The 19,568-nt window shown below is 46.4% G+C and overlaps 1 protein-coding gene across 1 annotated transcript in view; it reads right to left on the bottom strand.

The window, feature by feature from the left end:
• The window catches only part of LOC119963790, a 1,053,439-nt gene that overhangs the window by 572,187 nt on the left and 461,684 nt on the right, over nucleotides 1–19,568 (bottom strand). Inside the window, exons 76-77 of the mRNA XM_038793076.1 lie at nucleotides 9,902–10,041; nucleotides 9,038–9,170 (exon numbers count right to left, since the gene is read on the bottom strand). Coding sequence (XP_038649004.1) covers nucleotides 9,038–9,170; nucleotides 9,902–10,041 — 273 coding nt within the window. The remainder of the gene's footprint in view (nucleotides 1–9,037; nucleotides 9,171–9,901; nucleotides 10,042–19,568) is intronic.

Below are 19,568 nucleotides of genomic sequence, written 5' to 3' on the forward strand. Positions count from 1 at the left end.
GCTGGAACTCCGCAAGTATCTGCAAGGAAAGGGATGGCCCCTTTGGAAAGAATTCTGTATGAATGAGGAGACAGGTCCCGGAAGTATAGGATATACTTGGTGGGAGAACCTCTCTCAAATTCATAAGAAAAACCTTAGTAAATCACGCAAGCCGATGGCAATCGTGTCCTGTTTGGCACAGTTGCGAGGCACAGAGGAGGTCGTTCAAACGCTCCGGGCAGAATTAGAAGAGAGAAATCGGATGAGCAAAGTGGAGGTCAGGGACATCGAGAAAGAGAACATGGAACTTAGAGGGAAGCTGGCAGAGAAAGGTAGAGAGGTGGATGATGCCAAGAGGGCACATCAGTCTTGTCTAGCCCATCTCAGCAGTTCCCAGACTCAGTACGAAAAGGCCTATCAGGACATGCAACGTGCCGTCCTGATAAGAGAAGAATCAGAGAAGCAGGTAGAGGCTTTGCAGAGGCAATGCTCTGACCTAAAGGCAGCTTTAAGAGCACTCCATGCTGCCACCACAGAACAAAGACAGAGTACAATGGATCATGCGAAGTGTAGAAAGCAGATTGCGGAACTGCAATCTCTGCTTTCAGTGCAGAATGGGTTCCAAAGTACCTTTGGAACAAAGCTAGATGAGGAGAATGCCGCAGACTGGCAGGAATTAAGTGAGACCGCGCAGCGTTATGTTCAGGGAACATGTGCGCCAGCAGCGCAGCAGAAAAGACAAGCACCCCAACCCCCCACAGATCAGATAGTCACCGCACCAATGAATCAAGTAACCACCCAAAGGAAAGCGACCACAGAAGGCGCACCCGATATCACTTACACCACCCCCTTAACTGTAACCCAACTCAGGGACGCGTGTGAGAAGATCACTCCGTTTCTCCCCACCGCAGACCCCCACCAATTTTTCGCGAAAGTGAAACAGCAGGCAACCATGTACGGCCTGGACGAGAGAGCAGGTTAAGCTCACGGTTCTGAGCTTAGACCAATCGGTAGTAGCACCCCTCCCCGACCCACAGAACGTTGGCGGAGGCACCCTAGAGGAAATGCACACCTCCATTTTAGATGCCATAGGGTATAACCGAGGTGACCCAGTCGAAGGACTTAACAAGTGCCGACAAAAGAAAACCGAGCACCCCACAGCATTTGCAGGAAGGCTGTGGATCCATTTTAACGCAGTTTTCGGCGATTTAAATAGAGCCCATTTGAACCGTGAAAACATGGTTAAAAAGACGCGCACCATAATTTCCCATGCCACAGATGCAGGACAGAGTGCTTGCAACAGTTATGACCCCTCAGAAGAGGCCCATAATGAGAAGTGGGTCCTGAAAAGATTGTCCCGCGCTTGGGAGCAATCAGTTCAGGGCAGAGGCAAAGTAAAGTCCCCAGAAGAAGCTCAGGCTGCAGCGGACATTCAGGCAGTGAGAGCGCACCAAAACCCCGCATGGGTAAATGAAGGAAAGAACAGCCCTCCACAGAAGTCGCAGGAATGCTACAACTGTGGCCAGTTAGGACATTGGGCTAAGGAATGCAATGCACCCCAAAGATCACAGAGAGGCCAGCAGACAGGCACTCTGAATAGACACAAAGCAAAACCGATCCATAGCATAGGGATACAGTCAGGACAGACCAATGTGGACGGGACGGACTGACGGTGTTCGGGCTCCCCCACTTGGGTCTGTGACACTCTTTGGGATCAATCCGGAAGACCGGTAGTCACAGCTAAGGTTAGAGGGAAGCCCATAGAGTTACTTTGGGACACAGGAGGGTCCCGCACCACGATTAATTCCACCACCACGGCACAGGCAGACACGTAGCCGACCACCTCCACCATCACACTTAGAGGTTTCACAGGACACTCGCAGCAGGGACACATTACAGCACCCGTAGCAATCCAGCTCGGGAACATTTCCACCAAACACCCCGTCGTTCTAGTAAATCTTCCCCGGACAGCAGAACACATACTGGGGATAGATTTTATGAATGCCCATAGCCTGTCGTTCGACCCAGTTAACCAGTGTGTCTGGCGAATGGCAAGATCAGACAGAGCATCCGCTACTCTCACAGTAGGAGAGTACGCTAATCGGATTAGCGCAGTAGGCGACTATTAATTTGACCTGACTGCACTAAACACGGACAGACAAGTAAAAGCAGTATTAAACAAACACAGGACAGCATTTGCCAGTCACCGGCACGACTGCGGCAGAATGACTGGACAAATTCACGTTACCGGACCTGACCCCCGACCACAGAAACAATACAGATTTCCCCGAGAAGCAGAGGGGGAAATAGAGAAGGTAATAGGTAGCTTATTGGAACAAGGGGTGCTTAGAACAGTAGCCTCCTCCAATAATGCCCCTATTTGGCCAGTGAGAAAGCCCGACGGATCATGGCGTCTGACCATTGATTATCGGGAGCTCAACAAAGTAACCCCAGCAGTAGCCCCCACGGTAGCAACAAGTCCCGAGACCATGCTCAAACAGGGACTCAACTCCAAATTCTTCACGGTATTGGACATTAGCAATGGTTTCTGGTCAATCCCATTGGCAAAGGCGTGCCAGTACAAATTTGCCTTCACTTTCAAAGCACAACAGTACACGTGGACATGCCTCCCACAAGGATTCCACAATTCCCCCTCCATTTTCCACCGACAGCTGGCGAATGGCTTAGAAACATTTTCCCGCCCCGAATGTCTGGTACAGTATGTGGACGACCTATTACTGCAGACAGACACAAAGGCAGAGCACATTACACTTCTGGCCGAGCTCCTGGAACTTTTAACTGAGATTGGATGTAAAGTTAACCCAAGAAAGGCCCAGATTTTGGAAAATAACGTGATGTATTTGGGTACAGTCATCACACACGGCAAACGCGAGATCGAATTCAAAAGAATTGATTCGATTGTCAAATTGCCCCTTTCCCAGAATGTTTCAGCCCTCCGGTCGTTCTTAGGACTGGTTGGTTATTGTCGGAACCACATCGACGGATTCGCGACAAAAGCCGCCCCACTCTCAGACCTCCTTAAGAAAGGAGCCCCCTGGGAATGGCTTCCGCAGCATACAGAGGCTGTGGAGGAGTTAAAGAAAGCCCTTAGTGCAGCACCCGCGCTGCAAGTCCCAGACCAACTTTCCCCCTATGCAATAGAGGTAGCGAGCACAGATCTGACCCTCTCGGCCGTGTTACTTCAGGAACGGCACGAGCAGCTAAGACCAGTGGCTTATGCCTCCCGACTTTGAGACCCAGTAGAACAAGGATTCTCAGCCTGCGAGAGGCACCTCCTTGCAGTTTTCTGGGCAGTGCAATACTTCTCCTACATTACCGGACTCAACCCCATCACCATTTTGACCAAGCATACCCCCACACAGTTACTCCTAGACGGTCGACTGAAGGACGGTTCAGTTAGCCAGATTAGGGCAGCTAGGTGGACGTTACTTTTACAAGGACGCGACATTACGGTAAAACGGACCCGGACACACACATTTTTAGCCGACAACCTCCAATACCCAGGACAGCCCCATGAATGTGAAATTGTAGCACCCCTACACAACACAGGACCCTTCATAGCGAAGACACCCCCCAGGAAGATAGGGAACCCAAGACAAAGCCCCCAACACACAGACACGTGTGGCCCACTGAAGATACACGTGGACGGTTCATCCACGGTTTTATATGGTGAGCGTATCACTGGATGCGGCATCTATGTCGAGGACGCGCAGGGTCGCGCACTCGAAGAAATAGCTTTAAAATTGCCAGGTCACTTGGGCGCGCAGGCAGCAGAGCTCGCGGCCATAGCTTATATAGTGGACCACCCCGATTCTTTCCCCAGCCCGGCGGACATATATTCGGACAGTCTATGTCTGCAACAGTCTAACAGATTTTCTACCCCTGTGGAGGACACGAGGTTTTGTCTCTGCAGACGGGAACCCCCTTCCATCAGCCCCTTTACTCCGCCACATCCTAGACAAAGCAAAGGATAGAACCTTCGGCATTATAAATGTTAGAAGCCACCATAGATCATCCCCCCTGGGAATGTAAAAGCCGACGCACTGGCTAAAGCAGGTTCCAGGCGAGGACACTTGTGGACACCCCCAGCTAGCGCACCAGCTAGCGCCCCTGTGAGCGCAGTTCAAGTCTCACAGACTGACATTAAGGATTTAGCAGAAGCACAGAAGCAGGATGAGGATATCAGGGAGATTTTTAAAGGCAACTTTGTGCCTCAGTATGATAAGTTTAGACACGCTCTGACCTCACATGAGTGTGTGATCATCAAGGACCAGCTTTATGTGGTCCCGCAGCAGGACAGAAACAAAATGATTGCCTTGTTCCATGACGGACACGGACATCAAGGAATCGACACGACCACGAGGCACCTCAGGCAGCTCTGTTGGTGGCCTAACCTCAGGACCGATGTAACCCATTACATTGAGAATTGCCTTATTTGCGCCCAGAATAACCCGGAGAGGTATTCCAAAAAGGCCCAGCTTCGGCATACTCGACCAGTTAATGGCCCCTGGACAAACCTCCAGATCGACTTTATAGGACCATTGCCCACTTGTAGGAATGGCCATAAATACATGCTGGTGGTAATTGATACCTTTACCAAATGGGTAGAGGCATTCCCCTCAAGAACAAATACAGCTAAGACAGCTGCAAAGATCCTGACCCACCACATCTTCACGAGATGGGGTTTACCTAGAAGTATTGATTCGGACCAAATTTGTTTTCATTTTTTGTTAGGTAGCCCTTAGGCCGCCATCCCACATGCTATTTACATCCAGGAACATTCGGATGGTAAATTAGCAAAGCCTGCGAGACGGCTCGCAGGAGGAAAGTTGTTAGGTGTATTTTGTTCCTAAAATTCGCTTTCGAAAAAAAAATGAGGGGAGTCACAGGGTGTGACTTGGCCAGTCATTTTAATGGGTCAATTGGAATTGGAGGACAGATACACTAACAAGTACGGATATTAAACTGTGTATTGACAGATACTGTGCTTGATCCCATAGCTTTCGAAGGACGAAAGAGGGTTCACAGCAAGGATCGGCCATACAGAAGGAAGAGGAAGAGAACGAAGAGAAGACCATGATGGAAGCCTACCTATTACTGTTAAATGTTGTATTTGCATATGTGGAAGCAAGTCACGTTTCCCCCACAACCCCCGCCGTCAATGTTTCCCTCACACCAACTTCCCCGTGCTCAGCTCTGATCAGCGAAGTTCAGACCTGGTGCACAAAATTTATGACATGGTACTCAATGTCATACGTGATTGAATCACTGCTAGTGATTGCAATCCTCTGCATAATTGTACAGACCCTCAGGTTGAGGAAGTGGAAAAGGAGAGCCTCCCGTTCCTGCCCCTCAACCATCTACGGAGTTCAATCCCCTATTTTTGGTTTCCACCAATCCCCCCAGCCCCTCAATGAATAAAGCACTATGTTAATAAAGGATACCCATGTATTATATTGTCCTGAACTCGACTGCCGAGTCAGGAAGTGATATGTAATGTGGTGTGAATGGATAAGGTTTTTAGACTGTAATAAAATGTTTAAGGATAAGGATAATAGTTGTGATAGGTAGAGTTTCCCGGTTTTGGTAATGCATGTCCCCTTTGACATAGCGCCAAGTAGAAATGTCAGATAAAAATGTTTTTCTTCCCATAGTCAAAGACAGAGTAGACGCCCAGGAACTTGCTGAGGTCAGGGAACCCAAAGAGGGCACCCAGAAGCAATCGAAGCAACGTGCATAGGTGATCCTTCACAATTTTATTGTGAGGATCACAAGGAGGGAATGTAGCCACCTAAGATGGACACTGGGCTACAAAAATGGAAAACTGCTAAGGCTGCAGGGAGAAAACAGTCTTAGCAAGGACAAGCAGTTTGCAGAAGGCTAATTAGCATTCTGCACGTACAGAAACCAGTTTATGGCCAGGTGCAGGATCTCAGCTAAAGGTGTAAATGGCAACAACGATTTGCATAGTAATGAGGTGATCTAGATCCAGGCCCACACAATAGAAACATTTAGGTTTGAATGGATACTTTGAGTGGACGCCCAGACGAAACGGCACCATAAGTATCCATCACAAAGCACCATAGAGACCGCCCCACCCATCGAGAAGCGACCCTCAGATTGGGGGGTTTGGAAAATATCGATTGGGAGAAGACCCAATCGATATACAAAAGGTAGAGACCACCCCGAAGAGGCACGGACTTTGGGGGGACCTATAAAAGTAGACCCCGCACATGGTCCGGTCTGTTGTTGCTCCGGCTTGCCTTTGTCTTGGCTCCGGCTCTCTGCTGTCTTCATCGCTTTGCTGATACATCGCATCCTGACTCCAGTTCCATCACCAGCCGTTGAGCCACCAGCCATCGAACTGTAAGTTTCACCACCACGATCGCTACGTGAGCCAGACTTGCTAGACCCTGACGACCTTTAACACTCTGAGAGTTGCAGACCAAGAACGGGACGAAGGCCTCGCTCCCTGACCTTGCCTGTTCCTGTTTAGATAAGTATTTTAGTCGTTTAGTTTAGAAGTAACTTAGTCTCTTTCGCGTATGCATGTGTATTTATTATATTTGTTATAATAAATATCAATCGTTTGAACTTACTAATCGGTGTACAGATTTATTACTTTGAACCTGACCTTGATATACTTGTGAGGTGTCTAAATACGACACCTGGCGACTCCGAGCATAATTACATACACAGAGCTGTAGTAGTGTTAAGCACACGGCCTTTGAACGGAGGCGTGTTAATACACTCCTATAAAACGCGTAATAAACTCAAGTAAAATGTGCAACACATAGAACATAGAACAGTGCAGCAGAGAACAGGGGCTTCGGCCCTCGATGTTGTGCCGAGCATTGTCCGAACGCAAGATTAAGCGATCCCACTCCATGTCATTCTGGTGTGCTACATGTTCCTATCCAATAACTACTTTAAAGTTCCTAAAGTGTCTGACTCCACTATTACAGCAGGCAGTCCATTCCACACCCTAAACGCTCTCTGAGTAAAGAACCTACCTCGGACATCCCTCCTATATCTCCCACCCTGAATCTTATCGTTATGCCCCCTTGTAACAGCTACATCCACCCAAGGTAATAATCTCTAACCCCCTCATCATTTTCTCAACCTCTTATGTCACCTCTCATCCTCCTCCACTACAAAGAGAAAAGCTGTAACTCCCTCAACCTTTCCTCATAAGACCTATCCTGCAATCCAGACAGCATCTTGGTAAATGTCCTTTGCACCCTTTCCAATGCTTCCACATCCTTCCTGTAATGAGGTGACCAGAACTTCACACAATGCTCCAAATGTGGTCTCAGCAGGGTGAGGAATTGTTGCAGCATAACCCCGCGGCTCTTAAACTCATGCCCCTGTTAATAAAAGCTAACACGCTATAAGACTTCTTCACAGCTCTATCCACTTGAGTGGCAACCTTCAGAGATATGTGGACATGAACTCCAAGTTCTCTCTGTTCCTCCACATTCCTCACAACCCTGCCGTTGACCCTGTAATGGGCATTGAATTTTTTTCCATCAAAATGAATCACCTCGCAATTATCAGGGTTAAACTCCATCTGCCATTTTTCAGCCCAGCTCTGTATCGCATCAATGTCATTGATAAAAATCACAAATAGCAGAGGACCCAGCACTGATCCCTGTGGTACACCGCTGGTAACTGGTCTCCAGTCTGAAAATTTTCCATCCATCACCACCCTCTGTCTTCTCAGTGCCGCAGTCCCAGTGCTAGCCACTGTGCCACATGCCACCCCTCTCAACTTCAGCAAAACGGTATGGGGCAATATTGTTTCTAATTCTCTGAGAAACAGACATCACTAGTTTAACTTAAATGGATAGCAATCTGCTGATGTCATCCAATAAAGTTACTTCAGACTGTTAAACTATGTTAGATAAATACAAATATGATTGTTATTTACCTTTGTATAGACAAGTTACGCCCAGGTAGTGGGGAAATGGGGTGAGGCCAATCATTTTTCTATGAGGAATAGAAAAGGGGCTGGGGAAGTGGGTCCATCAATAAAAGAGGAGGCAAGTTGAGGGAGGCATAGATTAATCAGGGGTTGGGTTATCACTGCTGCCTCACAGCGCCAGAGAACTGGGTTCAATTCCTGCCTCGGTAGACTGTCTGTGTGGCGCGTGTACGTTCTCTCCGTGTCTTTGTGGGTTTCCTCAGGGTCCTCCGATTTTCTCCCACAGTCCAAAGATGTGCACATTAGGTGGATTGGTCATGCTAAATAGTCCCAGATGTGCCGGTCAGGGGGGGTTTCAGGGATTGGGCAGGGGAGTGGGCCTAATTAGGTTCCTCTTTCAGAGGGTTGGTGCAGACACACAAGGCCTCCTTCTACACTGTCGGAATTCTATGGTTTTATAAATTTATCTGGCTGAAGGTGCTGTATGGCCCAGGAATATTGGACACAAGCAGGCTAGCCAATGAAGCCAATAGATACACTTTGCAACAGCAGAAGCAGAGAATCCAGGGGAACATACTAATCCCACACCCCATCCTGAAGGACATTGTGATCTGCTGCACATCACAATATGCAGCATGTGCTTTCAATGTCACTTTGTCCTCTTTTCAATATTTGAAGATAATTGCTAAGATCATAGAATAGATCATAGACTTTTGCAGTGTAGAAGAAGGCCATTCGGCCCACCGAGTCTGCACCGGCTCTTGGAAAAAGCACCCTACCCAAGGTCAACATCTCCACCCTATCCCCATAACCCAGTAACCCCACCCAAAACTATGGGCAATTTTGGACACTAAGGGCAATTTACCATGGCCAATCCACCTAACCTGCACATCTTTAGACTGTGGGAGGAAACCGGAGCACCCGGAGGAAACCCAAGCACACACGGGGAGGATGTGCAGACTCCGCACAGACAGTGACCCAAGCCGGAATTGAACCTGGGACCCTGGAGCTGTGAAGCCATTGTGCTATCCACAATGCTACCGTGCTGCTCCGTGCTGCCCCACGGTACGCCAAGGAAAGACAAATGGAGATTTTTATATGCTAAAGACTTACATGTACGCTGGGAGGCTGCGACGTCATCACTTTCCTTCTTGTTTGGGTAGATGGCAGTAAGTGTAATATCATATAAGGTGTCAGGATCCAGGTTATCTAAAACCTGGCTTGTCTCTTTGCCATTTATAATCATCTGGAAGAATAGGCAGAAAGCGAAGTTCAAGATACGTTCAGTGCATGAAACCAATTTGTTTTCTGCAAACTGATTCCCTTAATTAAATGGGGATGTTTGAATTTCATATCACTCAGGGGGCCACAAGGACCTTAAAATCCTTTACCAACCCTTGGCTGCAGCCACCTTTCCCAGTGGCATTCCTTCGTGGTCATGTGGAGTATTTCTGGAGAAAATTCAATTGAAGGAATGAACTAATTTGGACGGTTTTGTTCATTACACAAATGCTCTTCTTTGAGTGGGCAACTGAGCCCAACATCTCAATACGAAAGAGCATATGGTCCGTGCGGAAAGCAGTTTTCTGATCACCTTCCAGTACAGTAATGCCATTCAGAAACAACGTGCTTATGCTTTTGCAGGTTATGCTTTCAAGAGCTCATCCCACGCAATTGAGTTTTGGCCGATCTCCAAATTTTCCAGTCCTGCCCGTGACTGCGTGTCCCTGTTGGGAATGGAAAATACCTGCTGTTTTCAGTGTGATCATGCCCCCACGACCAACAGAGAATGCAACTCATTAGCAAGTGTGGAAAAGATTACAAGGATGCAATGAAACATCGTTTCTGGAAAGGAGGAACATTTTCATACATATACAGATCTGTCTGACAGCGGTTTTGCTTCACACTCGCATGTTGCAAGGCAAATTTAAAAATCAGCTGGAGCTACACAGAAGCAGAAAGTATGGATTTCATCACCTCTTTTTTGTCCCCTCCCCCAGATGGAACCCAGCTGATTCTGTACTGGTCCGCCTCCTCCGATCCATGATCCCAGTCCACCCGGAAGCTTTTCCTCGTGATGTCCGAGAAGCGTAGGTTTGACGGTGGTTGGTCAACCGCTGTGTGAGTAGAATGAGACCTTAAATGAACACATGTAGCAGAAAGGAAACAGAGTCTGACAGAGCAGAAATGAGTAGAGGCCATCTGAGCAATGATTTGAGATACTGGTAATGATCGCCAACAACTTGCATTTATAACAGTGCCTTTAATGCAGTAAAATTTCCTGAGGCACTTCAGAACATAGAACATAGAACAGGACAGGCACTTCGGCCCTCCATGTTGTGCCAACCTGTGAAACCACTGTCAAGCCCATCTACACTATCCCATTATCATCCATATGTTCATCCAATGACCATTTAAATGCCCTTAATATTGGCGAGTCCACTCCTGTTGTATGCAGTGCATTCCGCTCCATTACTATTCTCTGAATAAAGAAGCAACCTCTGCCATCAGTCCTATATCTATCTCCCCTGAATTTAAAGCTACGTCCCCATGTGCTGATCATTATCATCCGAGGAAAAAGTCTCTCACTGTTCACCATATCTAATCCTCTGGTTATCTGGTATGCCTCCATTAAGTCAGCTTTAAACCTTCTTTTCTCCTACGAAAACAGCCTCAAGACCCTCATAAGATCTTCCCTCCAGACCAGGCAACATCCTGGTAAATCTCCTCTGCACCCTTTCCAATGCTTCCATATCCTTCCTATTATGCGGCGACCAGAACTGCAAGCACTGCTCCAAATGCAGACGCACCAGAGTTTTGTCCAGCTGCAACATGACCTCATGGCTCCGAAACTCAATCTCTCTAGCAATAAAAGATAACACACCAAATTATTAATAGCACTATCTACCGGAGTGACAACTTTCAGGGATCTATGTGCATTTACACCGAGATCTCTCCGCTCATCCACACGACCAAGAATCTTACCATTAGCCCAGTAATCTGTCTTCCTGTTATTCCTTCCAAAATGAATCACCTCACAATTTTCTGCATTAAAGTCCATTTGCCACCTGTCAGTCCAGCTCTGCAGCTTATACTGCTCCTCTGTAACTGGCAACATCGTTCCGCACTGTCCACAACTCCACCGAGTTTAGTGTCATCTGCAGATTTACTCACCCATACTTCTACGCCCTCCTCCAGGCCATTTATAAAAATGAGAAACAGCAGTGGCCCCAAAACAGTTCTTTGTGGTACACCACTAGTAACTGAACTCCGGCTGAACATTTCCTATCAAATTTGTCATCTTCCAGCTAGCCAATTTCTGATCCACATTGCTAAATTACCCTGAATCCCATGTCTCCATGTCTTCTGCAATGGGCCACCATGCGGAAGCTCATCAAACGCTTTACTGAAATCCATGTACACCAATCAACTGCTTTACCCTCGACTACCTGTTTGGTCACCTTTTCAAAGAACTCAAAAAGGTTTGTGAGGCACGACCTACCCTTCACAAAACCGTGTTGACTATCTCTAATCAAATTATTCCTTTCCAGATGATTATAAATTCTATCTCTTCTGAGACTTTCCAAGATATTTCCCACAACTCACTGGTCTATAGTTACCGGGGTAGTCTCTATTCCCCTTCTTGAACAAGGGGACAACATTTGGTGTCCTCCAACCTACTGGCACTATTCCTGTAGGCAAAGACAATATAAAGATCCAAGCCAAAGGCTCCGCAATCTCTTCCCTTAATTCACAGAGAATCCTCGGATAAATCCCATCAAGCTCAGGGGACGTAGGTATTTTCACACTTTCCAGAATTGCTCACACCTCCTCCTTATGAACCTCAAGTCCTTTAAGTCAAGTAGTCTGTACCTCATTATTCTCCTCAACAACATCGTCGTTTTCCTGTGCGAATACTGATGGAAAAATATTCATTCAGCACCTCTCCTATCTCCTTGGACTCCACGCACAACTTTCCTTGACAGGCCCACATCTTACCCTAGTCATTCTTTTATTCCTCACATACCCATAGAAAGCTTTAGGGTTATCCTTGATCCTACGTGCCAAAGATTTCTCATGTCCCCTCCTGGCTCTTCTTATCTGTCTCTTTAGATCCTTCCTAGCTAACCTGTAACTCTCGAGCGCCCTAACTGAACCTTCACGTCTCATCTTTACACAAGCCTCCTTCTTCCTCTTGACATGTGATTCAACTACTTTAGTAAACCACGGTTCCCTCGCTTGACCACTTCCTCCCTCCCTGACAGGCACATAAGTACATAAGAACTAGAAGCAGGAGAAGGCCACATGGCCCCTCGATCCTGCTCCACCATTCAATGAGATCATGGCTGATTTTTGTGGACTCAGCTCCACTTTCCGGCCCGAACACCATAACCCTGAATCCCTTTATTCTTGAAAAAGCTATCGATCTTTCTCTAAAAAAACATTTCATGAAGGAGCCTCAACTGCTTCACTGGGCAAGGAATTCTATAGATGTACAACCCTTCGGGTGAAGAAGTTCCTCCTAAACACACGCCTCAATCTATTTCCCCTTATTTTGAGGCTGTGCCCCGAGTTCTGCTTTCACCTGCCAGTGCAAATAACCTGCCCACATCTATCCTATCTATTCCCTTTATAATTTCACATGTTTCTAGCAGATCCCTCCTTCATCCTTTTAAATTCCAACGAATACAGAACCAGACTATGCAACTTCTCGTAATCCAACCCCTTCAGCTCTGGGATTAACCTAGTGAATCTCCTTTGCACAACCTCCAGTCTGTCCTTTCTCAGGTAAGGACACCTAAACTGAACACAATACTCCAGGTTTGGCCTCACTGACATCTTATACAATTGAAGCATAACCTCCCTAGTCTTGAACTCTATCTCTTGAGCAATGAATGACAAAATTCCATTCTCTTTCTTATTCACCTGTTGAAACTGTAAACCAATATTTTCGACTCATGCATGAGCACACCCAGGTCTCTCTGCACAGCAGCATGTTTTAATATTTTGTCATTTAATTAATTATCCTGTTTGATCTGATTCCTACCAAAATGGATAATCACACATTTGTCAACATTGTATTCCATCTGCCAGACCCTAGTCCATTCACTTAACCCATCCAAATTCCACTGCAGGCTTCCGGAGTCCTCTGCACTTTTTGCTTTACCACTCATCTTAGTGTCGTCTGCAAACTTGGACATAATTCCCTTTGTCCCCCAACCCCAAATCATTGAAGCAAATTGTGAACAATTGCGGTCCCAGCACTGATCCCTGAGAGACACCACTAGCTACTGATTGCGAACCAGAGAAACACTCATTAATCCCCACTCTTTGCTTTCAATTAGTTAACCAATCCTCTATCCATGCTACTACTTTACCCTTAATGCCATGCATCTTTATCCTGTGCAACAAACTATTGTGTAGCATCTTGCCAAAGGTTTTTTGGAAATCCAGATATACCACATCCATTGGCTCCCCATTATCTACTGTTCTGGTAGGGTCCTCAAAAAATTCCACTCCATTAGTAAGGCACGACCTTCCCATTTATGAACCAATGCTTTGTCTGCCCAATGGGACAATTTCCATGCAGACGTCTCACTATTTCTTCTTCGATGATAGATTCCATCATCTTCCCTACTACCGATGTTAAGCTAACTGGCCAATAATTACCCGCTCTCTGCCTACCTCCTTCTTCAAACAGTGATGTCACGTTTGCTCATTTCCAATCCGCCGGGACCATCCCAGAGTCTAGTGAATTTTCGTAAATTATCAGTAGTGCATTTGCAGTTTCCTGAGCCATCTCTTTTAGCACTCTGTGACGCATTCCATCAGGGTCATGAGACTTGTCTACCTTTAGCCCTATGGGCTTGCCCACCACTATCTCCTTCATGAAAACAATCATCTCAAGGTCCTCACCTGTCATAGCTACATTTCTATCAGTTACTGGCATGTTACTTCTGTCTTCCATTGTGAAGACAGACCCAAAAAACCTCTTCAGTTCCTCAGCCATTTCCTCAACTCCCATTAATAAATCACGCTTCTCATCCTCTACAGGACAGATATTTACCTGAAAAGCCCCTAGTCGCCACATTCCGGCGCCTGTTCACTCTTATAATCTATCTTTCTCTTCTTTATAGCTTTTTTAGTAGCTTTCTGTTGCCCCTTAAAGATTTCCCAGTTTTCTAGTCTCCCACTAATCTTTGCCACTTTGGATGCTTTTCCCTTCAATTTGATACTCTTCCTTATTTCCTAAGATATGCATGGTCGATTTTCCCTCTTTCTACCGTCCTTCCTTTTTGTTGGTATGTACTGTGAAAAATCGCTTGGAAGGTTCTCCACTGTTCCTCAACTGTTTCACCATAAAGTCTTTGCTCCCAGTCTACCTCAGCTAGCTTTTCTCTCATGCCATTGTAATCTGCTTTGTTTGAGCACAAAACACTACTGTTTGATTTCACCTTCTCACCCTCCATCTGTATTTTAAATTGCACCATACTGTTATCGCTCCTTCCGAGATTATCCCGAACTATGAGATCATTAGTCAATCCTGTCTCATGATACAGGACCAGATCTAGGGCCGCTTGTTCCCATGAAGGTTCTGTTACATACACTTCTCGGAAACTATCACGGATATATTCTATAAACTCCTCCTCCAGGCTGCCTTGACCGACCTGGTTAAACCAATCAACATGTAGATAAAAATCCCCCATGATAAAGACTGTACCATTTCTACATGCATCAGTTATTTCTTTGTTTATTGCCTGCCCCACCATATTGTTACTATTTGGTCGCCGATAGACTACTCCTATCAGTGCCTTTTTCACCTTACTATTCCTAATTTCCACCCAAATGGATTCACCTTGTCGTCCATTGCACCAATGCCATCCCTTCCCATTGCCCGGATGTCATTCTTAAATAACAGAGCTACACCACCCTTACCATCCACTCTGTCCTTCCGATTAGTTTGATATTTATCAAGGACTACTATAAAAGTCCCAAAGGCCTTCCTCACCCACTCCGAGTCCCCAACTAAGTTCTAATCCCCATCAACCACTTTCCCTATTTCCATCGCTGCCTCCCTTTGTCTGAGCTGCTGTGCAATCAACCTCCTGGCCTTTTCCCCATGTACACCGCTTCCTTCACCTTCCTGAGTTCCTCCACTGCCTTTCCTGTAGTTAACAAACTAAATTCTGCCTGCAGCCTCCGGCGTTCCCTCAACAGCCCTGGCTCTGGAGCCTTCACATACTTCCTATCCACTCGCAGGCTCTCTCTTACCAGTCGGTCCTTCTCTGCCCTGTCCGTGTTACAGTGCTCACCCCAGTCCAACGCCGGCATCTCCACATCATGGCTGTCCGTCCTGTCACTGTAAGTCTGGATCTATCGTTTACCTGCAGGTAGTTCAGCATCCACTTCCTCAATCTCTCGCAGACCAATTCGTCTGCCAACAGCCCCACATCCAATCTCCACTGTGGGCGCTGCTTGCTGTCCATACTAACCTGCTGGTCCACCCAGTACGGAGCATGGTCCAATATCGTAATTGCAGAATACCCCGTATTCACCACCCTCACCAACAGGGCCCTGCCCACAACAAAGAAATCTATCCAGGATTACACCTTGTGAACGTGGGAGAAGGAAGAAAATTCCCTGGCTCTCAGCTGCCTAAATATCCACGGATGCACCGCACCCCCTCCCCCCTGGTCCATGATCCATTTCGGCTCCTTTGCCATTGTTGGCACCTTGCACGTTCTCGAACATGACCGGTCCACGCCTTGATCAACAAGCATGTTGAAACCTTCACCCATAATCAGCCTGTGCGACCATCCCAGTTTGAGGGTCCCACTGAACTTTGGGACAGGTTGACAGGGTTTATTGCTACTGTTGCACGGTATGAAAATACAACAAAACATTTTTCCCCCACAAAAGACAAGGTAAATGTGATGTAAAAACAAAAAATGCGGAAAATGCCCAGCTGGTCTGGCAACACCTGAAGAGGAGAAAAATAAGTCTTATTTTTAAAACAGGTTTTAAGCAGATGGGAGGTTATTAAAAAAAGTGGGAATTTCTGTCACAGGGTGGAGGGCAGGAGAAATTAAATGACAAAAGAGTTGTCAAGTGTGGGGAATGGGACAAGATGTGGCCAGAGGAGGCGTGAATCGCAGAATAATGAGCAGCTGCTGTCTCAAAGCAGAAACAAGAGAAAAATGGGTTAAAATCAAAAGTTGCAAACGGAAAGGAACCAAAATGGGGCCTGGATAATGATGTAAAATTGTTGAACACGGTGTTGAGTCCAGGATGCTATAAAGCACCTCATCGAAAGTTGAGGCGGTGTTCGTCAAGCTCTATTGGAATAATGCTGCTGATCAAGGACAGAGAGATCAGCAAGACAGCAAGGCTAAATAAAGGAGATGCAAACTGAAATGTTGGATACTGACATAAAGCAGAGCGGCTTAACATGTCGGGGTAAAGGATTGGTGGTGAGGGAAAGGGATTGAAGTATGTTAGTGCAATGGGTCACTAAATTCAACAGTGGAAACAGATCAAAAAATGTGTTACACTGGATAATGAAGTTTGAGGAATATTGCGAGTCAATAAGGAAACATTCCATCAAATACGGGCAGGTTTACTGCGGTTGATTATCTTTTCCATGTCACCTTTCTTACTTTGTAAAAATTTTTTAGTGCACCCACTTACTGTTTTTCTTCCAATTCAGGGGGATTTAGCGTGGCCAATCCACCTAACGTGCACATCATTGGGTTGGGGGGGTGAAACCCACGCAGACATGGGGAGAATGTGCAAACTCCACACGCACAGCAACCCAGGGCTGGGATTCGAACCCGGCTCCTCATGGAACATGGAACATAGAACAGTGCAGCAGAGAACAGGGGCTTCGGCCCTCGATGTTGTGCCGAGCATTGTCCGAACGCAAGATTAAGCGATCCCACTCCATGTCATTCTGGTGTGCTCCATGTTCCTATCCAATAACTACTTGAAAGTTCCTAAAGTGTCTGACTCCACTATCACAGCAGGCAGTCCATTCCACACCCTAACCGCTCTATGAGTAAAGAACCCCGCAGCTCTTAAACTCAAGCCCCCGTTAATAAACGCTAACACACTGTAAGACTTCTTCACAGCTCTATCCACTTGAGTGGCAACCTTCAGAGATATGTGGACATGAACTCCAAGTTCTCTCTGTTCCTCCACATTCCTCACAACCCTGCTGTTGACCCTGTAATGGGCATTGAATTTTTTTCCACCAAAATGAATCACCTCGCATTTATCTGAGTTAAACTCTATCTGCCAGTTTTCAGCACAGCTTAGCATTGTATCAATGTCATTGATAAAAATCACAAATAGCAGAGGACCCAGCACTGATCCCTGTGGTACACCGCTGGTAACTGGTCTACAGTCTGAAAATTTTCCAACCATCACCACCCTCTGTCTTCTCAGTGCCGCAGTCCCAGTGCTAGCCACTGTGCCACATGCCACCCCTTTCACCTTCAGCAAAACGGGATGGGGCAATATTGTTTCACGTTCTCTGAGAAACAGACATCACTAGTTTAACTTAAATGGATAGCAATCTGCGGATGTCATCCAGTAAAGTTACTTCAGACTGTTAAAATATGTTAGATAAATACAAATATGATTGTTATTTACCTTTGCATGGACAAGTGATGCGCAGGTAGTGGGGAAATGTAGTGAGGCCGATCATTTTTCTATGAGGAATAGATAAGGGGTTGGGGAAGTGGGTCCATAAATAAAAGAGGAGGCAAGTTGAGGGAGGCATAGATTAATCAGGGGTTGGGTTATCACTGCTGCCTCACAGCGCCAGAGAACTGGGTTCAATTCCTGCCTCGGTAGATTGTCTGTGTGGCACTTTTCCGTTCTCTCCGTGTCTTTGTGGGTTTCCTCAGGGTCCTCCGATTTCCTCCCACAGTCCAAAGATGAGCACTTTACGTGGATTGGTCTTGCTAAATAGTCCCAGATGTGCCGGTTACATAGAACATAGAACAATACAGCGCAGTACAGGCCCTTCGGCCCACGATGTTGCACCGACATGGGAAGTCAAAAACTAAAGGACATCTAACCTACACTATGCCCTTATCATTCATATGCTTATCCAATAAACTTTTAAATGCCCTCAATGTTGGCAAGTTCACTACTGTTGCAGGTAGGGCATTCCACGGCCTCACCACTCTTTGCATAAAAAACCTACCTCTGACGTCTGTCCTATATCTATTACCCCTCAATTTAAGGCTATGTCCCCTCGTGCTAGCCACCTCCATCCTCAGGAGAAGGCTCTCACTGTCCACCCTATCTAACCCTCTGATCATTTTGTATGCCTCTATTAAGTCACCACTTAACCTTCTTCTCTCTAACGAAAACAACCTCAAGTCCATCAGCCTTTCCTCATAAGAATTTCCCTCCATACCAGGCAACATCCTGGTAAATCTCCTCTGCACCCGTTCCAAAGCTTCCACGTCCTTCCTATAATGAGGCGACCAGAACTGTACGCAATACTCCAAATGCGGCCGTACCAGAGTTTTGTACAGCTGCAACATGACCTCATGGCTCCGGAACTCAATCCCTCTACCAATAAAGGCCAACACACCATAGGCCTTCTTCACAACCCTATCAACCTGGGTGGCAACTTTCAGGGATCTATGTACATAGACACCGAGATCCCTCTGCTCATCCACACTGCTAAGAATTTTACCATTAGCCAAATATTCTGCATTCCTGTTATTCTTTCCAAAGTGAATCACCTCACACTTCTCTACATTAAACTCCATTTGCCACCTCTCAGCCCAGCTCTGCAGCTTATCTATGTCCCTCTGTAACCTGCAACATCCTTCCACACTGTCTACAACTCCACCGACTTTAGTGTCATCTGCAAATTTACTCACCCAACCTCTGTGCCCTCCTCTAGGTCATTTATAAAAATGACAAACAGCAACGGCCCCAGAACAGATCCTTGTGGTACGCCACTCGTAACTGAACTCCATTCTGAGCATTTCCCATCAACCACCACCCTCTGACTTCTTTCAACTAGCCAATTTCTGATCCACATCTCTAAACCACCCTCAATCCCCAGCCTCCGTATTTTCTGCAATAGCCGACCGTGGGGAACCTTATCAAACGCTTTACTGAAATCCATATACACCATCAACTGCTCTACCCTCGTCTACCTGTTCAGTCACCTTCTCAAAGAACTCGATAAGGTTTGTGAGGCATGACCTACCCTTCACAAAACCATGCTGACTATCCCTAATCATATTATTCCTATCTAGATGATTATAAATCATATCTCTTATAAACCTCTCCAAGACTTTACCCAAAACAGACGTGAGGCTCACCGGCCTATAGTTACCGGGGTTATCTCTACTCCCCTTCTTGAACAAAGGGACCACATTTGCTATCCTCCAGTCCTCTGGCACTATTCCTGTAGCCAATGATGACCTAAAAATCAAAGCCAAAGGCTCAACAATCTCTTCCCTGGCTTCCCAGAGAATCCTAGGATAAATCCCATCCGGCCCCGGGGACTTATCTATTTTCACTTTGTCCAGAATTGCCAACACTTCTTCCCTATGCACCTCAATGCCATCTATTCTAATAGCCTGGGTCTCAGCATTCTCCTCCACAATATTAT

Source organism: Scyliorhinus canicula, chromosome 3 (assembly GCF_902713615.1).
Source record: "Scyliorhinus canicula chromosome 3, sScyCan1.1, whole genome shotgun sequence".
In the NCBI taxonomy this organism is placed as follows: Eukaryota; Metazoa; Chordata; class Chondrichthyes; order Carcharhiniformes; family Scyliorhinidae; genus Scyliorhinus; species Scyliorhinus canicula.